Source organism: Toxotes jaculatrix, chromosome 16 (genome assembly GCF_017976425.1).
Source record: "Toxotes jaculatrix isolate fToxJac2 chromosome 16, fToxJac2.pri, whole genome shotgun sequence".
NCBI lineage: Eukaryota > Metazoa > Chordata > Actinopteri > Toxotidae > Toxotes > Toxotes jaculatrix.
In genome coordinates, this window is record NC_054409.1 from 10,603,713 (window position 1) to 10,629,185 (window position 25,473).

General features: G+C 40.4%; 1 protein-coding gene across 1 annotated transcript in view; it reads right to left on the minus strand.

Annotated features, from left to right (window-relative positions):
* Positions 1-234: 234 nt before the first annotated feature.
* Positions 235-25,473, minus strand: part of cntfr (ciliary neurotrophic factor receptor) — a 212,092-nt gene continuing 186,853 nt past the window's right edge. The window contains exons 7-11 of the mRNA XM_041058147.1: positions 22,506-22,669; positions 8,636-8,704; positions 8,349-8,469; positions 2,399-2,525; positions 235-1,651 (exon numbers count right to left, since the gene is read on the minus strand). Coding sequence (XP_040914081.1) covers position 1,651; positions 2,399-2,525; positions 8,349-8,469; positions 8,636-8,704; positions 22,506-22,669 — 482 coding nt within the window. The 3' untranslated portion in view covers positions 235-1,650. The remainder of the gene's footprint in view (positions 1,652-2,398; positions 2,526-8,348; positions 8,470-8,635; positions 8,705-22,505; positions 22,670-25,473) is intronic.

Consider the following 25,473-nt stretch of genomic DNA (forward strand, 5'->3'; position numbering starts at 1 on the left):
TGTGAAATGGTCACATTTAATGGTTGAAACCTGTCATTGTATATACATCTATAAAAAAGACCCCAGGTACAGGTTACGACATTCTACTGCTAATACATACATTATTATTATTATTATTATTAAATAATAAACTTTTTGTTCAATGTTAAAGTTACATATCATAGTTTACAAAATAGGATCAAGGAGAATTAAGCCATTATGAATGTCTGAAAAAAAAGAAAAGGAAAAAAGAACTAAAGTCCTACATGTGTGTTTTTATTATTTGTCCATAAAATAAAAAAAAAATACAATAGAACACATCAATATTCCTTTGAATAACATAATATTAACTGGTGATATTGGCTACTGAAATGTAAACTGCAAAAATACTTTTTTTTTTTTAATGTTTGTAAAGGCGTCAGAATTTGGAAAGCAGTTTTGTGTTATTGTATTTTACAGCACAGAGCAGAATGGAAAACCAACATAGCTCGTATTAATGTTTGAATAACCAACTTTGTCGCCGTCATTACAAAGTCGAACCAAAAACCAGAAATGAGTGGGCAAAGAATTGCTCAGTCGCAAATCCACTTGATTTTATTTTATTTTTTTGTTTTGTTTTTTGATTTTGTTTTTACAATCCAGGTCCTCCTTGCCTTTCGCTGAAAGCAGAACGTAAAGCTAATTGTCTAAATAAGCCAGACTACCGTTACTGAACTCTTCAAAGTGTTAGTCCTCGTATCGAAAAACGACTCACTCCCGTCATTTTGATTCAGTCGTTGGAGGCGAACAGATTCAGTCTGATTGAGTATTTTTGTGGCTTCTTCGTTTACATGGTATGTTTACACAAACAGGAGCTGCAGGCTTCCTCAGATTCCTCCCAAGTTTGACTCCCATACCGTTAAAGTCGGCATCGGTAAGGTGTTGTGTACGACACACACACACACATACACAACTTTCTGGGGTTGTCAACCCCTGACGAAGGCAGGCACAGGCTTCAGGAAGCTCAGTGAGTAGTTTGGGAACCATTTTGTCGAGGGTGGAGTTGAGTCTTTGGCATGATGATTCAGCTGTATGGGGACTACGAGGTTACCATACACACAAACACACATGCCTTATATGTGTGTGTGTGTGTGTTTGTCTGTACGGTGCTGAGATTTTAGAAGAAAGTTAAAATGAAGACTATCAACCGATCAATAAAAAAAGAACAAAAAGGTAATGAAGAGGTTTTTTTCTCATAGTAGGAGTTGATTTTCTTGCTCTGAAGAGGAGATTCCCAAACTAAACGGTCGTCTTCCAAAACAGATCAGTCTGCTGTGGCCCATCAAAGCCACCAGGGGGTAATATAAGACTATTGGTGCTGATATCACTGCTGTCGTTGTGGTTGTTGCTGCTCCTGTTGCTGTTGCTGCTGTTGGTGGTGATGATGATGATGTTGATGATTATACCGCTTTCAGAAGTTCCTTTGAAGAGTTTCTTTGTCACCATTGGATCAAAAAATGCTGAATCGCATTATCATCGTCTGATTTCATGTCTAAGTAACCTTGGTGAGTGACTGTGTGATGGAAAGAAATGATCAATGCACTGTATCCTTGAAACATGTGCAAAATAGAAAAAAGACAAGCCTCCTCCTCCTCTTCCTCCTCGTCTCCCTTCAGGAATAAGACATTTAAATCTGGAGAAAGAGAGAGAAGCATAAATCAGGCATCTTGTTATAGACCTACAAATCAACCAACCAACCAAAAATGGTGGTGGGATAAGAAAGAAGACAGGTTCTGATACACAAGTTTTTATTTGTACTTTTGGCATTTGTTGTGAAATACTTTAAATAGTTTAAAACTTCATGCCTTGAACAGAATGAAACAATCTGAGGAGTTTAAAGGGGAAATGTCTCCTTTGTCAGTTATTATTAAATAGATTTTTTCAAAAGGTCACAAGTCAAAAAGGTTGGGAACCGCTGATTTACTGTAATCTTGTATCCATTCTATTTTGTAAGCTCAAATCAGGTGCAAAAATCACTTCCTGTCTGCACACCTTTGCAGTCAACTTAGCTGTGCTTCATGACAATAAGCTTACCAGAGTTCACTGTTCGACATCTACATCTTCGACAGGACGCGCACTATTACAACATGATTTACAATGTAAAACCTGTAAAACTAATGAAATGGGACAGCTTTGGATTGGATTTTACTTCAGTCCCTTCAGGGGTTCTGCAGAAAAATATGAAGAAAAACCCCCCTGCTGGGTCGTAAAACAGACTCACCCAATCGTTGTTCCTCTTGTTCTATTAAACATGCTCTTGACATCAATAGACAAGCATCAATTTGCCGATATATGACTGAATGACTGAGTTTCAAGATCAATTCAAAGATGAAGGGTTGTAGACTCATTATAAGAGGTGTGTGTGTGTGTATTCTCTTACCACATGAACAGCAGCAGCATTCCTAACAGCAATGGGGAGAAAAATGTGAGGAGCCTGGCAGCTCTGCCCACTGGAGGTTCAGCTTTTTGTGGTGCGTTGGAAGACGGTATGGGGGAGGTCTTGGTCTCTGGAAAACCAATGAGAAAACACAATAATCCTTGCTGAGCATATTTCTAATGAACTCCTCTGAACTATTGTTCTTATTTGTCCTTCATTTCTTTCTTTTTGGTTTTGATGAATGGACGCTGAAAAGTGCTCATCATACCGGGAAGAACCAAACAGAAAAGGAAAATACAACGCAGAGCGAAATCAATTCTAATCTGCAAGTGCAATCAATATGGGACTTGTCAAGGCAGTTATGAAGTGAACTGGACAAAAAAAAAGAGAAAGAAAAAAATCTCATTCATACTGAAGCCGCAGGGAAATGGCGATAGAGAAGGACAGACAGAGCAAAATAGATAGATAATATATGAAGACGCAAAGAAGAGAGAGAAACGGAAGACGAGGTAAAAGCCCTGAGGTAAAGGAGACAGTGAATAGGGCAGGAAGTGGATAGATATAGAAAATGGGGAAAATGCCTTGTGGAAGTTAATATATTGCTGATAGGAGATGGTCTAACACACACGTTGAAAAGCTATGTATTTCCACACTCATAACAAACTGTATATTTAAACTTTACAGTACATAAGATCTGCAGCACGGCTGGAGTCCAATTTAAGTCACACAAAAAAAAAATGGCTTGAAAGCAAAAAACTTGAAAGCAAAAACATCTATGGCTCAAATCCCAGGACAATAAATATATTAAAGAAATGAAAAAAAAAAAAGTTATGGTGACCCCACAAATTAAAAGGCTTGTGGCAAAGATAAATATGCTGAAAAGTGTTTAAGCCATTTTTAGTGCTTCAGTTTGCTTTTACACTGCATGACAAATAAAAATATCACAGTTTAATGTTTTATAAAAGGGAGCTATTGCTACAGCTGCAGGCAGCACAATAGACATTAACTCATGCACACTGTTTGAGAGAATATGATTTCCCTCTCCGTCCAATTAATGACTGTTGTGTAGTACGGAATTGGGAGTTGAGAGATATTGGAAAGAAGCAGCCAGGTGTGAAATAGCCAGAAAGAGAGAGAGAGAGAGCGAGAGAGAGAGAGAGAGAGAGAGAGAGAGAGAGAGAGAGAGAGAGAGAGAGAGAGAGAGAGAGAGGAGAGAGAGAGAACTAGGACACATTTAACATGTTCAGCAGCTCAGTGCAATACTTCCTGCCTGCAGCAAAACACTGTGCTTCAGAGTGGTGAAGAAAATAAAAATTATGCAGAAATAATGTGATGGTGACGAGGAGAGACAGTTATGGGATGTACGTTGATGTAACAAGCTAGTGGAGGACAGGTAAGGAGAGGGAGACAAGACAATGATGTGGGGGGGGGGGTTGAGGGGAGTGAAATTAGGTGACGGAGGGAGCAAAATAGGCAGACAGAAAAGAGTGAGGGGGAAATTTGAAAAATAAAGGGGAAGAAAAGAGGGATGATTGAAGAATGCATGAGATAATATTTTCTGTATGACTTGAATTCTAACTACCCTGCCTGTTTACAGTAATAGTGTTGATGTCGGAGGCATTAGGGCATTAGGGTTTTCTTCCTCAGCTGGTGTTGCTATGAAGATGGAACCAGTTGGAGGCACCAGTAATACCTGTCAAATAACAAAATACTTTGTCTCTGCAGGAACAAAGTAATTTCTCCAAAATTTACCCTGAAAGTGACTTGGTTTAACCTGCTGGATTTATTTTTTGGGGTACCTACAAAGCCTAAACTTGAGCTTCCACATGCTGTTAGCGTTGCATGCTACTAAATTTTTGTACCTTTCTCTTTATATAATCAGACTTTTCTCGGACGTGATCCAACTGTCAGTCTGCTCACATCTATGGGAAGGGGGGACCGGCTACAGAACAACAGGACCTAAAGGCACCTCAGCATTGGCTTCAACATGTATCTGTGCTGGTGGCTGTTCATTAAAAACTTGCATGCATATAATCTTTCTCTATGACAGATCTTGAAACAGAAACCAAGCGTTTATAAATAGTCCTCGACATGAAGGATATAAGAAGTGATATCTGGTTCGGTGCTAGACAGTGTCCAGTTTCTGTCTCACAGACTGGGTGAGGCAGGAACATATCTTAGATGGGTGGTTGCAACACTAAGACTGGCCGCACCTTTTTAAAGCCCCAGATGATCTGTGTTTTACTTCCTGGAATGCGGTCGCTAGGCAATGGTCCAGTCACCGAGGATGGGATTTCTGAATGCTGTCTGTCTGTCACGCCACTATCCTTGTGATATGAAGTGAGGCTGTTGATGCCAGGACACAGAACAGACACTGAGCGCAACTAGCTGCTATTCTGGTTCATCTCCACGGGGTACGGGTGACCTCTTGGATAGAAAATAAAAGAACGAACAAACAAAAAAAAAAGGAGGTAGAGAAATGTGGCAGAGGCAAGACGACAGAAAGACAAAGAGGAAATGGAGAAAGTGTGACTGTGTGTTTAGACTGAGTGCTACACAATCAATAAGGCACAGGAAGTCCGCTCATTTCCTTTTCAGCTGAGCAGCCAGGAAATATTGGTCAGTGTGTAGATGTTAACAAGCTGGTCAGCTGAAAAAAAAAGTTGGCCCCAGCTGAACTTTTTGTGTTTATCGGTCCGGTCATCGACAGGCAATCAGATATTTTCCTCGTTTCCCTGCTGATGTGATTCTGCTTCATGTACAATAGTTACAAAATGGTGAGTGCAAACTGAATAATGAGCTGATTCCCATCCAGTGGCCATGTTTCTATTAAATACTTTGAAGTGAATGTGTTCAACATTCAAGAAACAACATTAGATCATTTAACTGAGGACCTCTGATTCATTACGGCAATTTACTTTCAAGTTAATAAGGCATGTGTGTTTTTTCTTCCCTTTTATGAATGAATTTATCCCTTTTTATCATCCGCTATGAAGATAAAGACCCAACAAAGGCGACTTCTGGACTTGAACAAATTACGCTATGGTTACTTACATCCTCAACACCTTTTTTTTTCACTTCTTGGTGAAGTGGAGGCAAACAACTGTTGTTATAGTAACATGACTTGAATGCCGTGTCTATCACTGACCCTGACATCAGCGTCTACTTGAAAAATCTGTTTTATCAGCCCTTATGCATCTTTTCTTCTTCCGAATGCCACACTTTTTCACCGCTTTTGAAAAAAGAATCTGGCATTTCCTCTCAGTTTTAAGAAAAATAAGCATAAAAACATGTTCCCACTGTTTATCAGTTGTCACCTGCCTTTATTTTGACCAGCAGGGAAAAAAACCATAGAGAAAAGGTGTATCCATCAACAACCAACCCTGATGTTATCTTAGTTATATTAACAAAGGAGTTGTAGCTACACATAGTCACTGCACAGATGCAATCAGTCATTCAGGAAGTAACATCTGTAAAGAAAGTGGCAGAAGGCCAGAAAAAAAAAGAGACAGGCAGGAAGTGCGAGGTAGGAGTGGCAGTAGGAAAGTGCGTGATCAATAGAGAGTGAGAAATGAGAGGAGAGGAAAAAGAATAGACAGATATGGAGAGAGTGAGACCTAGAGGCGAAACGGAGGACAGTGAGAGAGAGAGAGAGAACAGAAAAAGGAGAGAGGGAAGGGAAATAGGGAAGCGGCAGCTGGATCGAGAAGAGGCATGAGGAGAATCCCAATAACCTGCTTTTCTTTCCCTGAGAACAAGAATAATACAATGTGTACTGAGTGTGTGTTTATGTGTCTGTGTCTGTGTGTGCACTGCATGCTATCAGAGGGAGACACTGTGAATGTGTGTGTGTGTGGTGCTGTTTATACGTGTTTGTGTGCCAGGCAGAGTCAGAGCCGGCCGCATGTTCTTTGTGTACTGTTTAGCGTTTGTTTGTGTGTTTCTAGGCATGCGAGAGCTCATTCAGTGTCGACCGTGTGATGACCAGTGTGTAGCGCCGCTCATGGCCGACAGGAGTCACTGTTGTACTATAAAACTTGAGAGTGGAGAGATTTCAATGGACAAGACAGGGTTAGACAGAGAGAAGGACAGGGAGACGGACCAAACATTTTCTTAAAAAGATTTCAGACTGTGTTCATACTGACAGTAAGTCACAGTCAGGGAGGACACTTCTTCACTTGTCCCTACAATAAAAATGATGTTACCCGCATGACTTTGTCAGTATGTTGACATGCATGGGTGTAGGTTTGGACCCAGAAGTGAGAGACTGATGATGGTACAAAACAATCACTTGTAAATCCAAATACAGATTAAATATTTTTTCCCCTTCAAAAAACAAACAAAGGAGGTTGGAGGCAAAACTCAGGGGGAAATTAAAACATTGTTTATAAAGCTAGTATTGTATATTATGAGCACATGGTAGCAAACAAGAGTGACCTAAAGGAGTGTCTCATAAAGAGGTAGATGAGAACATCTTATTTGTCTGTCCAGTATGAAGCAGCCTGTTAGCTATAGCTCACTAATCATCACGTCATATCTCATATGTTTAACCCGTAAAAAACTCTGGAGTGTAAAATAGAAGAGGCCTTATGGAGGGTTGTGTATCAGACTATTTCTTGGCTGGGTGCGGTTACTTCCTGGAGTGAAGATGCCAGGCACCCAGTGGAGACTCCAGGAAGAAACTGCCACTGGCCGAGAAATAATCCACCACATGATGCACCATAAAACCACCTTGGTTTTTGTACAGATTAAGCACAGATGAGAAGAGGTAAAGTGTTTCTTGCAATTCTGTTTTGAATATTATAATATAGTATTCGCTGGCCTGATGTGCAGCTGGTACTGGTCCAGATAAACACTCCCTACATTTGCAAAACCGCAGCTGGAATGCAAGTTAGAAAGTGTAAACTGGCCACATACTCCATAAAACCTGACCATTTGTATTCAGTGTTTATTCATTCGAAATGCATTCTGCCATTTTTGCTTTGCTATTCCAGTGTGGTCGGAGAGATGTGTACAGTGTTCAGACCTGGAATGTACGCCTAGTTGTTCAGGGATCATCAGTGTGTTGAGAGATTTCGATTTGACAAGCGAGCCATCCTTGATCTCTGCCACATGCTGAAGCTGTGCCAGCTAGATAATTCCCAGAGACAGGTTTTGTCCTTCTGAGTGTGTATGTGTGTGAGAGAGAGTATGTACTATATGTGCTTGTGTGTGTCAGAGGACACATAAAATACAATAATCTATAATGAATTTCACATTAAATTATTGTTTCTCATGCATAAAAAAAACCTAGAAAGTGTGGTGTTGTTGTACTGTAAGCGAGCCAGTTTGAAGTCGTAGGAGAGACGTGAGGATTTTATAAAAAGATGGCACAGTTTCTCCCTGAGGCAGTTTGCAGGCTCTCAGGCTGATGTGTGTCGATTTGTCTGGAGGCTGCTGGATCTTATAGCTTAAGCTGCGATAAAAGTTCAAGGCTATCAAACGCTTATAGTGTACTCAATTTAATGATAAAGAAAGTTATTAACGAAACTTAATTTCATACCTAACTGGTTCAGGAAATTTACTGTGTGACAGCCGTGGGCACAAAGAACAATGTGGAAAAAAAAAGCATTATAGGAATACTGTATTATCTTCACAATGATTTCTACAGATCATGGACTACAAGAAATAGTGGCAATATTTCTATATACACAAAGACACTCAGTGAAATCTCTATCATTCTCTCTTTGGACCTCTCAACTTGCATATGTGGGTTAGGGTCAGTGAGAGTGAGAATATCATTAACAAACTCATGACAAGCCATGTTAATAAATTAAAACCTAAAGCAGGATACTTATTTGCATTTAGTGTTTTCTTTATTTTTATTGTGGTCGCTGGCTCCACCCCTTTGGTCCAGGTTGTCTCAACAACTACTGGACCAATTCCAGTGAATTCCCGAGAATTATTAACCTACCAGTAGGAAAATCTCCTTCAGTTGTGGAAGTGATGGGCAGAGGATCTTCAATCCAGGGTGTGGCATGGACAGCAACGCTCCAGTCACTCCATGTTCCAATCTCTGTGTCCTTGGCAGCCACCTGTGGACCACAAGGACAATGGCAAGTTGTGGTTATATCTACTCATTTTACCATTCATCCAGGTTTAATATTGTGAGAAGCTAATATGAAATTACAAAGATATGCCCATATTTACTGTTTGTAAACACTGTTTTCACTCGATCAGTTAGGAAGATGAACGTGTTACCTGGATGATGTATTCCTTCCCAGCATAGGCGTCAGTGATGGTGTGGGAAGTGCTGTCAGAAAGTTCCACCTAAACAGGCCATAGAAAAGAGCAGCTGATCAGTGTGGATCAGGGAAATCCATTTTTAAAGTAGTTAACAAAATAATCTTATTTAGGGAATGAAAATGTTGCGTATATGAAACCATACGCAGATTTCTGGAATGGGTTCTATGGTCCAAGGGAATGAATTATGAAAACTGTCTGCTAAAAAAGGCAGCTATGAGTTACTAAGTCAACTTTGGGTCTGGATGTCCTACCCTTCTACCCATAGCTCTACCCATAAATTATGTGCTCAGTATAGCAGTCCTGGCCTGAGCGTTTAATGTTTTGCAGTGGGTAGATTTAACCATGTCATACAACATGCAATTTTTTATTCATAGCTCACTTATTTACAACACACCTTCCATCATTATTCATCGCACAGGTTAAGTCTGTTGCTTTATTCTTGTGGTGTTTTACATTTCACTGTTGAATAGATTGAACCCCGGTGCCCCTGCAGCCTCCGCACACACATACTCAGACACGCATGCAAAATACCAGTGGCATAATTGATGATTATACCAGAAAGCTCTGGCATCAATGCCACATAATTTTGTAACACAATATAATACACGCCAACATTTGAAAGCCTTTTGTGCACACTTTAATTTGCAAAGCGCAACAGAAAATGAACTAAATGTTTGAGTCACCGGGGAGCGGGGAGTGCATGAGAGAATGATTTGCTGCTTCCCTGTAATTTATGGCTAGTGTTGTGCTTGTGTGTGTGTGTGTGTGTGTGTGTGTGTGTGCGTGTGTGTGTGTGCACGTTTGTTTGCCTTTGGCCTGTGTCTGAAAGACTGAAGGAAAAATAGGGAGAAGGAGGGTGCTGCCTCTTTTACTCCTGAAGTCGAATTAAATGATTTAGTAGCATGCCTGTTGCTTTCTGAAGTCTAGCAGTGCAACAAGACACATACATACACACACACACACACACACACACACACACACACACACCACACACACACACACACACACACACACACTTAATGTACAAACACACACACTCAGCTAGATGAATCAGACTGACTCTAGAGCTAGAGGCTATCTGAAATCCTTTATTGTGCTATTTTGAAAAGCAGTTAATTTACTGTGTCAGGTGAACAATGTAATTACGTACAATCACACAAACTTAAAAATAGAAATTAACAATAGCTTTACTACATTTCACTGATAGTAATAAAACATTTTGGGGAATTCACAACAACTGCACCTGCAGTCAATAACACTTTTTCTGTCTTCTTAGAGATATTAAAGACTGAGGACTGAGTTGCATCACATACAAAACTGACTTCAGACCAGGTGCAGGTGGAGGAACAGATTTAAAAATTTATCTGAGATCTCATAGCAGAGACAGATCCAAGTCCATAGTCTACATCTATCGCACAAAAACTGCATTAATGTACTGAGAGTACACAAACATACACAGTGTATACAGTTTGCTGCAGTCAAAAACCTATAAGAAGGAGTTATGTGGGCCAAGCGTTTTGGATGTTCCTAAACCGAAAACATGGCTTAATTACCATCAGTTCTTTAAGTTAAACGACCCTTTACCATCTTTCCAACTATAAATTCATCTGTCATTATCTGTTGAGCAATATCATCCCATGGGATAAATCTGTTAACTTCCCTGTTTTTGAATTATCCTTTAAATATTCATATCTGCAACAGTTTGCAATTTCATCAAAAACCCCACACACCATCATATAATTTCTTTTCCAACCACCAGCAGTAACCGACTCCGACTGGCGTTTTCCTTTTAGTTCTTCAGGATGTGCAGATCTGCAGCTGATCTGACAAATAACCCCCTCGTACATCCCCAGCATCTGTGCTTCCTCTTTCTTCCTGTAATCTCTCTCTCATCGCTCACCCTCTTTGTAAAGTTGACCGCTCTGTTTTCAGCGTTGCCTTGATCTTCACAGCCTCTGTCTATCTGCTCTAATTCTTCGCCTCTCGCCCCCTCTCCCTCTGTTTGGAAGGAAGTCCAGGCTTTATCTGCCCAACCGAGCGCTACATTTATAAGCTTAATTTCGTTAGTGGAATGCAATAACAATGTCATCCGAGTGTGCATGCGTTACATGTTGTTCTTGAGTGCTGTGTGTATGCGTGGATATAGTTCAGTCCGCTGTATATACTGTGTGCTCGTGTGTGTTAGCAGACATGTGTGCGGCCTTTGAGGCTAAATCTTCTGCTGTTTACACGTGGTCCAACCAGCGTATCCAACCGTAGCTTCTATCAGCATTCCTCCCTTACTCTAATGTGTACATGTGTGTTTGGATACTAATGTCTATGTTGTGAAATCTTGTGAAAGTTCAGCCGTACATCTGCTTGATTCTGCGTGTTCATGTAAATCTATGCGTGTCTTTATGTTTTGGCCTGTGTGTGTTTTGGGAAAATATCCCTCTCTATGTTTGTTTTACTTTGTACTCACATGTTTAGACTCATACCAGTATATGCCTGTTGCATTGCTATTTGTGTTTACAAGGCTGAACTGGAACTAGTGTTTGTGTGTGCGTGCACGGGCGTGTGTGCACACATGTGTGAACTATGCATCAGTGTGTGTGTGGAGGAGTATATAGAGTAAACAGCTTACAGATAAACATTTCCAAAGAGATGGATGTGTTGCTGCGTTGCCAAGTGGCTAAACAGGGAGCAGCGAAAGCAGCACTTAATATCACGTAGGAGAGGGAGGTGGGGGAGGCATCATTGAGGACGGGGAAGGGGGGGTGGGATAGATGGAAGGAGGAGATGCATTTTGGAGAGGCTGCTGCTATCGCTGCCAAAAAACACTGTCAGATCATTCACGCTGCAAGACCAAGCTTGTGTGTTGTCGCAGTGGTGGTGAAGTGATGTATATTCACTTCATATGTATCTGTAGGGCTGATATATTGTAAGTGTAGGTGTTTACAGCTCTAAAGAAAATAAAATCTTTGTCTGCAACGTTCATAAAAAGTGTATCTGCAATTGTGAAAATGTATTTGTATTTGTATGTGTAAGACTCACCCACACATACACATACAAACACATTGCCGTCCCTAACAGCCAAATATTTACCTTACCATAATCACGTCCCATTGACTCAGTGTAAATATACTCTGCACAGTAAACCCAAGATATAATATGATAATGATAATAATAAAGATTCTACCCAAATGGATTGACCACAAAATGGTCTATTTTGAGAGTAATGACCACTAAATGTCTTCACTCTGGAGAAATTTCCTCATTTCATGCATAAACACCACATGTCTGTTCATATGCAGCAGCATATGTGAGCATGAATGTTTGACGACGAGCTGGAGAACACACAGAGAGGGTGGCCTGGTCTCACGGCGGGAATCCACACGAGACACAGCACACCTGGATTTTCTAACCTCTTTCAACGTGAAAATGCAAACGCATTTCTGCTTGCTCCCTGAACCAAAGTTCAATAGTTTTACTGTGGAAAAACTCTCTCATACACACACACACACACACACAGACATACACACATACACAGCTTAATGCTACAACACACACACAAGCACACACGAACACACTCTCCAAGAGCTTCTACACAAATCCAGACAATGAGAGGGGCAGAGAGAGAAGATGTGAACATTCCTCAGGGATTGCATAAGGAACTGTGAGAAAAAGAAGTGACCCTTTACTTTTCACACATCCTTTTTTTTTCTTTTCCCTCCTCTCCTCTTCCCTCCCCTCCCATCCTTCCTATACCCCTCTTTCTCATACCCTCTTTAATATTTCCACCCCTCATCCTCTTTGACATATTTTATATATATTACTGTTGCAAATACCTCTAATAACTCTTTCAAATGACATTAAACCTCTGCATCAGTGGGATAATCCTTGCTATAATGTAATATATTTTGTCTGTTACGTTATCTATAGCCACGTTATGGGATAAAGCACCATACATGTAGGTCAGAGGTGGAATGCACAATAATATAGGCAGAACAGTTACACAGAGGGCGAAAAGAGGAAAAACAGATAAAGAACGAGAAGACCAGACAGGGGAAAAAAAAGGAGAAATGAAGAGGCTGAGAAAAGAGAGAAACAGAGAAAGAAAAAGGAAAAGCAGAGAGAGGGGGAGACATGGAGAGAATTGGCGTCGGTGGTCAGATCTAATCCAGTGAGCATGTCTGTTGTCCTGGAAAGGAAACCCAATTATATGGCACTTCCACTGGCCCGATGGCACTGTGTGTGTGTGTGTGTGTGTGTGCACTGAGAAGGTTGGTCTCATTAGGTTGACTGACAGCTCCCATTTTTCCGCCGCACTCTCCTCCCATTTGAGAACATACACACACACACACGCACACACAGAAAACGGCAGGTCCAGGGGTAATTTCTCAGACAGTATTTCTCTCTTTGAAGCCCCAATCGCCATAGCAGCAATTACTGTAAAAGGAAGTTAAACCCCCCCCGAGCCAATCGAAAATCCCGAACTAGACCTTGCACCCTTAAAAAGGCATGTGGTGGTTTCAACAAAAGAGCGGAGGTGTCTCTACATTAACTCTGGTTTATGCTGTCATGCCGGAATGTCAAAAATGTCAAAAACTAACCCGTCATGAAAGATAAAGCTGAGATCAGAATTCATCCCCTACCTCCGACTGTCACAAGTATAAAAACACTCCTGTCATGTTACTAAAGTGTTTTTCTCTGCCGACGATTCTTGGATCCTGAACAAATGAAGCTCGTAGCAATTCCCTGCAGCTCTCCTTTTAAGGTGCATGTCATGAACTGTCACAAATGACATGAATGCTAGCTGCCTCTAACGTGCCTGGAAGGCATTTATATACTTTACAAAGTCTTGCATTTACCTATTGAAACACATTCATACACTAGTGACCTTCATGTTAGAAGCAGATGTGAACCTTGCTGAAGGACACTTCAGCATCCAGCGAGGAAGCATCTGGGATCGAACTCCTGAGCTTTGCAACTGCTAGACAACGTGCTTTACCATCCACCATGACTTTATCTGAGCTGTCATCATGTCAGTGTTTCATTTACAGATAATTCAGAGCTGGCAGTGAAGTTCAAAGGAAATGAGGTGTTTACTTGTCTGCCTGTTTGAAATTATATATAATAAATATATATTCGTCTAAGATTTGATGCACAGTTTGTCTTTGGGTCATTTGATCAGGGTTTATTTAGAGCAGGGATTTTTTCCAACTACTATTTCCATTTTATTATTATAAAGCTTTGAATAGTATGCTGTGTTCGGGCGCTGGAATGAGAGTCAGCCATTCAGTGGCTGTTAAATTATGTGCTGTTTTGTCAGAAAATCAAACAAATGACAAATAGCATTAATTATTCCAGACTGCAGTGTTACAGGAGTTCTGACAAAAAAAAGCTGGAGAAAAATTATCAATTGAAATTAAACAAAATGAAGTCTAATGAAAATAGCTCTGTACCGCTGCTGAGCAAGTTCACGCTGGTTTGTTTGTGCCCAAAAATCTCTAGGGCTGCCTCCATACAAAAATCGTTTGTCAGAAAGCCTCAAATCGAACCATCAGTCTCTCACTCAAATCACCAGATGGACTTTTTTTTCCTTAAATGTTCCCCTTGTGTTATTGCCCAATACAATGATAAAAGCTGAAACCGACAGAACATGATGAGTAGTGAAAGAGCTGTGCCCCTGCTGAATCACTGTCCTCCAAAGACAACTGTGTAGCCAAGTGGCAGCAGGCATTGATCATTGGAAGTTTCTGCCTTTAGGTGGAAAAAAAAAAAAAAGCTTTGATAAACGTTTCATAAATACCTCAGTAAAGTGGACAATATGGCTGCACACATGGTCGATGATTTTTCCAAGGCAGACTATTTTTTTTTCTTTAAATCAGTTCCAATACAACATGATGAACAGCGTGCCTACTAATTTATTTATTTATTTTTGGTTTTATGTCTAAAGTTTGATTTCTTTGTAAATCTCTTTCTTGCTGCGTGTGTCATATTTGTGAAGAAAAATCAGCCTCCTCTGTCAAGTCTTAACAACCCTTTGGTGAGTTACACGTTTCATTCAATCAGAACTTTATTGGCCATGAGACACAAGCTCCCAAGACGAGGTCAGTACAGTGTATGCGTGCATGTGTGTGTCTCGACATCTCAGAGAAGATACGAGCGTGTGTTTGACAGCCCAAGGATTGACATGGTGATATAGAAATCAATAGAGGCAGAGGAGAGGGCACTGGCCCCATTCATCTTCATTCACCCTTACACAGTAAGTTCTCCAAAGAGCCGCAAATAGAAAACACTGAAATATCCCAACTGCAAAAGATAAGAGAGCTCTTCCTGTGATGGGTGATCTACATGACACCTCTTTATAGTAATATTTAACTGTCTGCATGTTGGTGCTGCTTCCTATTTCTTTTTATATTTTTCCCTACTGCCTTCGCACCCTTCTCATATTTTCCTATGAGTTTTCTTTTCTTACTTCCTCCCTGACGAATAGAATGAGAATAAAACACTGATTTTTATTATAGCATATTAAAGCAGATGTGAGCTGATTGTAAGCGAATAGCATTATGTATCTCTGTGTGTATGTTTGTGTAAACATCAGGAACACAATTCGACTTTAATGTATCCTGACAGCAGAGCTAAATGATGATGACTTTCATATATGACAGCACTGGATCTGCCTTGTGTGTGTTTGTGTGTGTGTGTGTGTGTGTGTGTGTGTGTGTGTGTGTGTGTGTGTAAGAAAGAAGATGGGGTTTGATAAATGGTCTGTCTGTGGCAGTGTCCTTTAGATGGGATGTTTTCCCCAAACAAGGTCTAAACATTTATCATGTGCACCCATAGATACAAATGGATGGCTTGAGGGATGGATGGTTAGATACCTGGCTTAATGCATGGATGGAAGGATAGATGGAAGGATAGATGGAAGGATAGATGGAAGGATGGATGAGTGGTTGATGGTAAAACCGTGGCTTGTCGAAAGAGGGTAAAGTGGTGGGAAGGTGAAAATGAAGCAAGGGGCGAGGACTGGTAAGGAGATTAAGAGAGTTAGAGAACAAAAAAAAAAGAAGCATGCACATAATGATTGCACCGACACACACATGCACAATCACATACATAGAGTGTATCTGTGTGAATCTACCTACCACCACAAACACAAGCACACACAAACATACACACACATGCAGCTCCTGGCTTGCTATTGATTCATCTAAGTGCTTGCAGGATGAGAGTGACTTCTGGCAAACATACAAAGACCATTATTATATGGATGAGTAGATGTAGAGAGAAAAGACTGTGTGTTGGTGGTAGAGGCGAAGAGCGATAGCAAAGTGGAACAATGCTGAAGATGAATGAAGGAGAGGAGGAGTGAGGAAGGTGAAGGAGGAATATCAAAAAAGAGAAGAGAAAATGATAGAGGGAGAGAAGGCGACAAAGAGAGCGAGATGGAGGGAGGATAAGGGAGATGGATGGGAGAGAGATGACACAGCATATCAAACAGAAGGACAAAGGAGAAAAAAAAGTGGGATAAATAAATGAGTGAAACGCTAACGCTGTGTTGGTCAAGCGGACACAGATTTAAGGAAGAAGAATTTTAAGTCCAGGTCTCTTCTCTGCTCCGGCTGCTGCTTCGGTTATCGTCTCTGTCTGTTTCTCTGAGTATTAGTGTCTCTTACATAATGAACATTTCATTTTATACTGCTTGTCCTTTGCTGCCCTCAACATATGCGTAGAGGGGCATATATGTGGGTGTGATGGTGCATCGGCAGCCTGTAGGTGAGCAATTATATGCAGATATACACTCACCGAGCACTTTATTAGGAGCACCTCTTCACCTGCTTATTCGTGTAATTATTCAATCAGCTAATCATGTTCCAGCAGTGCAGTGCATACACTCATGCAGATACAGGTCAGGTGGTTCAGTTAATGTTCACATCAAACATCACAATGGGGGGAAAAAAAATATGATCTCACTGATTTCGACTGTGGCATGATTGTTGGTGCCCAACAGGCTGGTTTGAGTGTTTCTGAAACTGCTGATCTCCTGGGATTTTCAACAGTCTCTGGAGTTTAACTCAGAATGGTGTGAAAAAACAAAAAAAAGCATCCAGTGAGCAGCAGCTCTGAGGACAGAAACACCTTGTGGTTGAGAGAGGTCAGAGGAGAACGGGCAGACTGGTCGGAGCTGACAGAAAGGCTACAGTAACTCATATCACCACTCTTTATAACTGTGTTGAGCAGAAAAGCATCTCAGGATGAACAACACGGTGAACACTGAGGCAGCAGAGGGCCACGTTGGGTTCTGGGGCTGCAGTGGACACGGGCTCACTAAAACTGGGGAGTTGGAAGGCTGGAAAAACATAACCTGGTCTGATGAATCTGGATTTCTACTGAGGCCATCCATGCCACGAAGAACTGAGGCTGTTTGAGAGTGAGCAACTACCCAGTGTTAGTAAAGCATTCCTTATAAAGTGCTCAGTAAGCGTACAGTGTGTTTGTGCATGCACTGCAGAAAAGTCAAGAGTCAACTTGTTTCTATAGTCCTCCTGAAGTTTGTGCTCTTTTCCTAAAGCAAAACAAAAAAAGAATAACACTGATTGCTGCAGTGCGGTTTGGAAAAATGAACCGATTCTACAAAATTCTTGAAAAATGATCAATGAGAATGAAAACAATTGGAAATGAACTCCCTTTTATGATTTTTCAGCAGACTAAATTAAACTTGACGAGGTCGAGATTTTGTATGTTTTTGTGTTTCCGCAACAGTACTTGTTTTAATGTTTTAAATGTTAGAATAATACTGATAATCTGTGACTGTGTGCGTTCGCTGTTTTCACGTGTACACTCATGGATAGGAGTGCAAGAGCCCCTGAATAATATTTCCATGCAATTAGAAAACCGAGAATGTGTTTGTGTGCATGTGTATTTATTTATATGCATATCAGCATTTAAGAGTGTATGTGCATCTGTTGGCTTCTGTCTGTATGCGGTTGTTTTCGTGCATGAGAGTGTCTGCATGGAAATCATCATCCCCAAAGGGCAATTACAGCACAGCAGATGCAGTTTCATATCACGAAGACAATATTGAGCAATCTGAAATTGTTCTTATCACAGTTACTGGACCATTGCTTTAATTGCTATGAGAGCGTGAGTTCACGTCTCAGTGAAGGGAGTGTGAGGTTGGGATGGAAACAATGCCACGCAAGGCCATGGGAAAAAGAACAATTCACTGAACATTTGCAGACGTACAGATGTATTTTCACGTGTCAGTTCCTTTGCGTCTTTGATGATTAACTCTCCATTACAGATTAGGAGGCAGACATGATGTGAAGGGCAAAGTGAGGTGTCATGCCTAAATTCCCTGAAAAAACAAAAATCAATAGTCTCCCGAGTAAACTAAAGGAGACTTTGGTTCGCCATCTTATGTTATTTTACATTTTGAGCCTAAAGCAAAGAGATCATCATCTTTACGGAGTGAATGATAAAGGAACTCATGAATCAAATTACCCTTTTTGATGACTCGCTTAAGTGCAAAGCACAGGACCCCTGGCACATAGTGTTGTGTTGTTTGATTTGTGTCAGTAGAAGCCTGCAGCACATGCTGGAGTACAGACAGAAGTAGTAGTCAAGTTACAGTAGCCAGGATATGCCTATCTAGGGAGTCAATGTGATGTGACTGCCACTTTTCTGGAGCACTGATGCTTGTAGGAAAGAAGACATTGGCGTATCATGAAGTGTTGATGTATGTCAACAAGCAATGATGCATGTCTAGATGCTACCCATGTGTGTTTACCCTTTAGAGGAAATGTCCTGAAACTGTGCTTGTTTCACTTCAGTCTCCGTTTCTGTACCAGCCTGAGGATACCGCACCAGGCAAAGATACAAAAAGAAAAGAACCAGTTCATTAACATTACATTATAACAATGCATATCCTAAAGCAATGTATCGTATTTTTTCAACAGACCGTGTGCTAGGGTTTGTTCTTTGAAATATAAAATACCCATGTCTATTTTAGTTTGTTTTCTTTATTCTGATCAAATCTGGGGCTTTAAAGACAGAGGATCCAATTTCAATGAAATCTTATCGTTCAGGTAGGGTAAAAATAAAATCTAGTAGTGCTATAGATACGTGGATGCACGGCAGGGACAAGCTGAACAAAGCAGAGTCATGGTTTCACCTCTCATAAGCAGAGATGGTAACAGGTCAACAGACACAAACAGAAAACTCTTTCTTCAGTCTGTTCCTGCAGATATGGTTAGTTGTCACCTGGAGTCATGACAGTCATGTTCACTGTTGTTCGCTCTGTTTTTTTTTTTTTTACTGAAAATAAGCTTTTTGTGCACATTATATAATAATCTCATGTTCACTGAAGACATCTTAGAAAAAATTCAACTAAGCAAATCAGTTAAATCCATCGTCCAGCTGTACTTCCAAGTCTGTACCATTTATCTTCATTATGTCTGCACTTCCTGTTTCCTGCCCTCTTGCCACTCTTTCACTCTGACTTGCTGTTTTTTTTTTTTGTCTTTCTGTCAGTCTGCAGTTTGCAAATGATTCAGTTACTTAAAATGAGGATCTCTCTGTCTCTTTCTCTGTCTTTCTATTTGCAGATATGCAAGTAACTCACAGGTAAAATCCATCCAAAATTTACTTTGAGCTCTTCTACTCGTCTCATATCAGTTAAGGCAAACATCTCTCTCTATATATATTTCTTTACTTAAGGCTTAACATATTCCAGAGGTTTTTTCTATTTTTTCATCCTTTGCTCTTTTCTTCCCTTGAACCATTCATCTATCGTCTTTTAACTTGAAACACCTTATAACTGATAGCTTATAAAACTTCTTTCAAAGTAGCCTCCAGTGCTCCCTTTTTCTTCTTGTCTCTCATGCTTTCATCCATTTATCTACTTGAGGCTGACGTTTATCCATACATTTAATCACGCTCCCCTTCCATATACCACTTTCTCTTTTTCTCTCCATACCTCATCCATCATGCATTCCTCTTCCAGTTTTCAGTGGTCTCAGGCTTACAGGCATTATTTAACATCACATATTTAATAACACTGTAAGCCCTTAGTTTCCTTTCTTCAATCCCATTCCTTGTCCCTCATCCCCAGATATGTCTAAGTACACATCTCAATCACCTTTGTCACTCCATAACTTAAATAAAAGTATCACGTATCTGTGAAAGTCTGCCTCACAAACTGCTTCGCTCTCCCTCCACTGTATCTACCAGAGCCTGTTATCCATTAACACTTTCCTCCTCCTCTGATGCGCTCCATTCATCTCCACTTCAAAACTCTTCCTCATTTTCCTCTTTCTGACTGAATCTCCATCACTTTAAGTATCTGACCCAGTCATCCCTTCATTCCTCAGGAGGACGGATGGTTTCCCCTAAAGATCAGTCTGATCAAACCGCCGCTTTCATTTCTGACTCGAAACACATTTCAAAATGTTACATGTGAAAGCCATTCTCACCCAGCTCTGCTGTCTAACCACATTAAAGGTAAATTCCAAAGCAATCCTAACCACTTCAATTAGCATTCAACCTCTGTGGCTATAATTAATGAAGTATATACAGGGCCAGTAAACAGTGTATCTTATTTTGGCAAGCCCATTAAACTTCGCTTAATGATTTATCTCAAGGCTTGATAGTTTCAAATCCAAATGTTTTCCACAACATTATGCTACTAAAGTCCAGACAAAGTGGGAGAGGTGGTGGGTGATTCAGAGACATGGAGACAGGCTATCAAATTCAGATCTTCAATATGTGATACACTGATATGTTGTAACAATGCATTTTATATGCTGGTTGTCACTTGTTGCAAGAACTTTCTTGAATTAATTTGGCATAACCGTGACAGTGAATGGAAGAAAAATGGGCAAATTAGGCACAAGAAATTCGATACGCAAAGATTGATTATTCATCTTATTAATCAGGCTGCGCACTTTCTGTAGGATTGAGAACACTGCCAACACTGTTTCCCAACACCTAATAAAAAGAGCAGAAGTGCAACCAGAAAGGTTCAGAGGTGACAGGTTCAGAATTCCCCGTCTTCAGAAAACCGCACTTAGTGGTGCAAAAATGAAAACCGTGACCACGGAGACATTGATCAAAGAACGCTGCAAAAGCGGAAAACCCTGCAGTTTTCAGCTGTCATCGACTGTATTTATGCAATTTCCAAATTATGTGTTCGTACCTAATCCAAATATTGACTTAAGGTTTCCCGCCTTTCACGTTATGCACTGGTTCACATATTGATTGATTAGTGGTGAGTGGGAGAAGGAAAACTGAGAGTGTGTGTCGGGTTTAATCAACAGTTCAAACCACAAAGATCTGAGGCGTTGTCACAACTTTCTCCAGTCTAACTGCTGTGTATGTGTGTGTGTGTGAGAGTGAGAGAGAGAGAGAGAGAGAGAGAGAGAGAGAGGGAGAGAGAGACATAGGAAGACATACAGAGAGGGACTGAATGTACTGTACCTGTATGTCTTCACGTGTTACTGTGTGATTGAAGGTTGCAGCAAAAATATAACAGCACAGGTAACTGTGTGTGAATAACAAGGTAAATTTAGTTCTGCTTTCTGTAATTCGTTTCCTGCTGATTATTTACAAAGAGTAATCACCAGTTGACAACAAGTTAAACTTCTTGGAACCAGATATAAACAATGCCAAGTGGTGCCAAACCATCACACTGTGGTGCCTGAAAATGATCGGCTACACTGATAATTCACTATATATTACTTTATATATATTTTATGTATGCTATACTGAACAAATGAAGCAAACAATACCACCAAGCAAACCCATCCACAATGACTCAAACCAAACAAAGTGAACTTCTATAATAGTTAAAGAAAAGACATACGAAAGATGTTAGAACATAGATCGGACAGATTTAAAAAAAACACATTGATGTAGAGTGGTAATAACATAGGCAGAGACACGTATCGAAGGATACACTCAGGGATGGAAACGGCGAGAGAAAGACCGAAAAACAAAATGTGTATTGGTCTATAATTCATGTAAGTGTGCATGTGTGTTTCCATGTGAAAGTCCGTAACCCAAGTTCTTGGAACAACACCTTTGCGAACCATTGACGTACGTGATAATAGCACTGCAACATTAGACCTTAGCAGACAGAGCTTTCATACCAGGAATTCTATAGTGGACACATATGCTTTTACTATATGAGGCCCTTAGGGGACTGAACCCGCAAGAAATAGTCAGATACAGTAACATAAGCAGCTGAGCGATTATGTCTGTCTGACCACAGATCAAACTCAAAAGGCTACAGGTTGGACTGGAGGCATCTCTCTGGGTAATGATTTTTTAACAGATCCCTGTTCAGTTCGCTTTGGGTAGTACTAATGACCTTATAAAAAATAAAAGAAGGGCTCATTTCTGTAGTTGCCTAAACACTTTGTAGAAAAAACAAAGATGATCGCTTTTAAAAAACAATCAATCCAGCTTCTAGAAAATGTCCTTTAAAGAAATACTTTTGCAATGAGATGAAAATTTTTCTTTACAACTGCAACCAGAAACTGACCAGACTGAAACCAGATGTTTTCAAATACCAAATAATGAATCATTCTTTAACAGGTGTTTTCCAGTGTTGACTTACAGCTTTTGGTAATGGAGATATATCTGAACAAACACCCTTAATAATTTATAACTATCTGTACTTTTGGCTTTTGGAATAGTCAGGATAAGTGAAACTCAGGCTGTGATTTTGTTGGCTCCACTGGAGAAAACTATTTCCATACAGCATTCTTATCTTGACTGCTTGTAAATGATATAATGAGACGTGAATATCACACACACACACACACAGAGAACTACTCACATGCTGCCACTGATCTCGGATGAGTGGTCGGTACCGAAGGAAGTATTTCAGGGGGAAGTTGTCGATGTCAGGCCAGGTGGCAGGGCTGTGCCAGGATACCTCCAGCCTCCGAGGGTTGAAACGGATCGGGGTCGCCGTCACGCGCTCTGGGGGGTCTGGTTTGACTGTGGGGTGAATAAGAAGATAAGATAAGAATTATTTAAAGGGGCTCCCCGCCAATTTAACACATAGAGGTCAGGTTACTCGTCATAAAGAGTACTACTCAGCATGAGACAGATGTATAAAGTCTTCAGTGGCTCTAGAGGGAGATTTTCAAAGTCTGAGAAAATGAAATAAAAGTGTCTTGAAGTGCGCTTTGTGGGTGAACTGCTGTTTCATACAGTGCCACCTTACCTACAATATTAAACCTGCTAGCAGTAACCTGCTCAAAGAGTGTCCAACAGTGTTGGATAAAAAAAAAAAAACCTGGCGGTTGAATCTGCATGCTGATATTTCGTCAGCCAAATGTGTTTTTCGTCTGGTCTCGATATGAGGCCAACGTATTTGTATTGTACAGCTCTGTAAACTGAAAAACAGTTTTCAGTTCAAGCAGCGGATAACAGCAACTGGATGCACCCGCAAAGATCAGCGCGGCTCGGCTCAAAATTCGACAAATCTGAACTTTTGCCTCACCCCATCACGGCACAACACACATGCAATAACAAAGGAGAGGTGCGCAAAAGCTGTTCCCATTCATTTGAATACACCTTTGGGCTAAAAGGGTTTGAACATTTCAAACTTGTGCTATAAACTGAGGGCACAGAGTTTGAAACATGAGGTAAGAGAAGGCCAAAAGAAAGAAAGAACACAAAGTGAAGGTCTGATGAAAGATACGACTGAGTTGCATGATCAAGAGTTTTCAAGTCAACACACCCCAGACTCTAAGGCACTGATTTTGACCTTTCTCTTGTTATGTTCTATGTCTCTGACACGTTACAAGAGTAACCCTTTAAGATTAAGAAAGTCATATACAGTATAATAAAATATAATATTGTTACTTCTACTAACACCACTACTACTACTACTACTAATAATAATAATACATGAAGAGGTCTCTCGATTTTCTCCCTCTGTGAACTATTATTATTGCAGTATTTTCTTCATACACCTCTAATGGGAAATAAATCGTCAGGGTGAGGGAAACATTTATTAATTTATTGGTGAAAAAGATCAGTGAGTACAGAGACAGAAGCCAAGAATGTCTGAGGCAACCGTGACAAAGGCGAAGATGAGACACCATCAGTGCCTAATGACAAGAAGTACAAGAAAGTGTAAACGTTGTGTTTCTTAACATATGTCCACTGAGAAAGACACACACATAGAGGCTGAGAGAGCTCCATTCAGCTCTTTTCAAATGATATGGAATGACCCAGTCTTTGTCAGATCACATGAAAGCAATTCCGGTAAAAAAGGCATAACAACACACATGTAGAAAAGCATGTAAACAGAGAGTTACAGACAGACAGAAGCACGCAGACAGTCATCTCTTTGGCTGATATGACCTTCACAGAATGAATGATTAAAAATATGAAAGACGGATGGAGATGATGAGACAGATAAAAGCACACAGGCATCTTTTTCTCCCTTGAGAGAGAGAGATGTTAATCTCTTTGTGACCGTCTTCAAGTAAATGTGTGAAAAAGATGAGGCTGGGAAGGGAAGACAGAAAGAGAGGCAGAGAAAGAAAAGTGCATACAGGCAGAGCGAAACCAAAGTAAAGTCAGTAGAGACCAGAGATTCTCCTCTTTGTCCACATCAGCTTTGTCCAACAGCACATGCAAGCACAGAACAAAACAGAGAGAAATCTGTATGGGCGGGGTGTCCCAAAGGCCTTTAAAGTATTCATCTGACTTGAAACACAGAGCATTAGCTTTGTGTTGCATGAGTAATGAACACATCCTTCTTTTGATGACCTCTGGGAGGGCACCTGGAATCTAACCAAGCACTACTAATAATGCTGGAGCTGAAAAAATGAAAAAAGAAAGGACTCAGATTATAAGGAAATAATCTGAAAAATGCTAAAATGTACAACAGATGGGGAACAGGTTCAGGGCTCAAAGACTTTCACAATGTCTTTGACACTTAAAGTAATGCTCTAGGTAGATAGTGATTCACTACCTTGGCCAAATACTGATAAATTAACTGTAGAACAAAATAGGCACTTAAACACCATTACATATATACTGTATATGGCCAGAATTAACATATAGTAGACAAAGTAATAACTCTAACGGTGAGGGGTGAAAGTTAAAAGATGTTGCAGCACAGGATTGGTAAAAACAGAAAAAGAAAGTCGTAAGACAAAAAAAATGAAGCGTGATCTTAAGGGTCTCATTTTAGGAGATCCCATCGCTGTGCCCGTCCATGCTTGGCCTGAAAACGTCTGTCATGCCTCCCTTGGCTCTGTTCATTCAAATCTGCGTCCTCATCACTGTTGCTCTTTCTTCTCTCAGTGTCGTATTGCAACAGTCGCCGAGGCCCATTCTTTCTCTTTGCTGGAGATACAAGTGAACAGGTATACTATAACATGAAAGTCTAATCTTTCAAACAGCCGCTTGCAAGACCATTTTATGAGCTGTCTGCCGAAGATGGAACGAGAGAGAAGGAGGCAGAGCGGCTAATCTTTCTGACTAAAAAGAAAAGAAAAGTTGCTTAAAGGTTGTCCTGGTGGCTGCAACTATGCAGCAAAAAAAGCAATGAAATGTTAGAGATCTGCAAAAGCTAAATGTGCATGTAGAACTCCATGTACCAATGTACGTATGAGTTTTTCTTTTATTGTAGTCTTTCTAAATCCATTATTATGCACCACCTAGTACTTTTACCTAATGCACTCAGGTGTGACTGCTTGATAAAAAAAAGGACATCTAAAACCTTCTAGCCCCTTTCTCCAGTGTCCTCACACTACACCGTTTTTCCTTTAAAATAAATG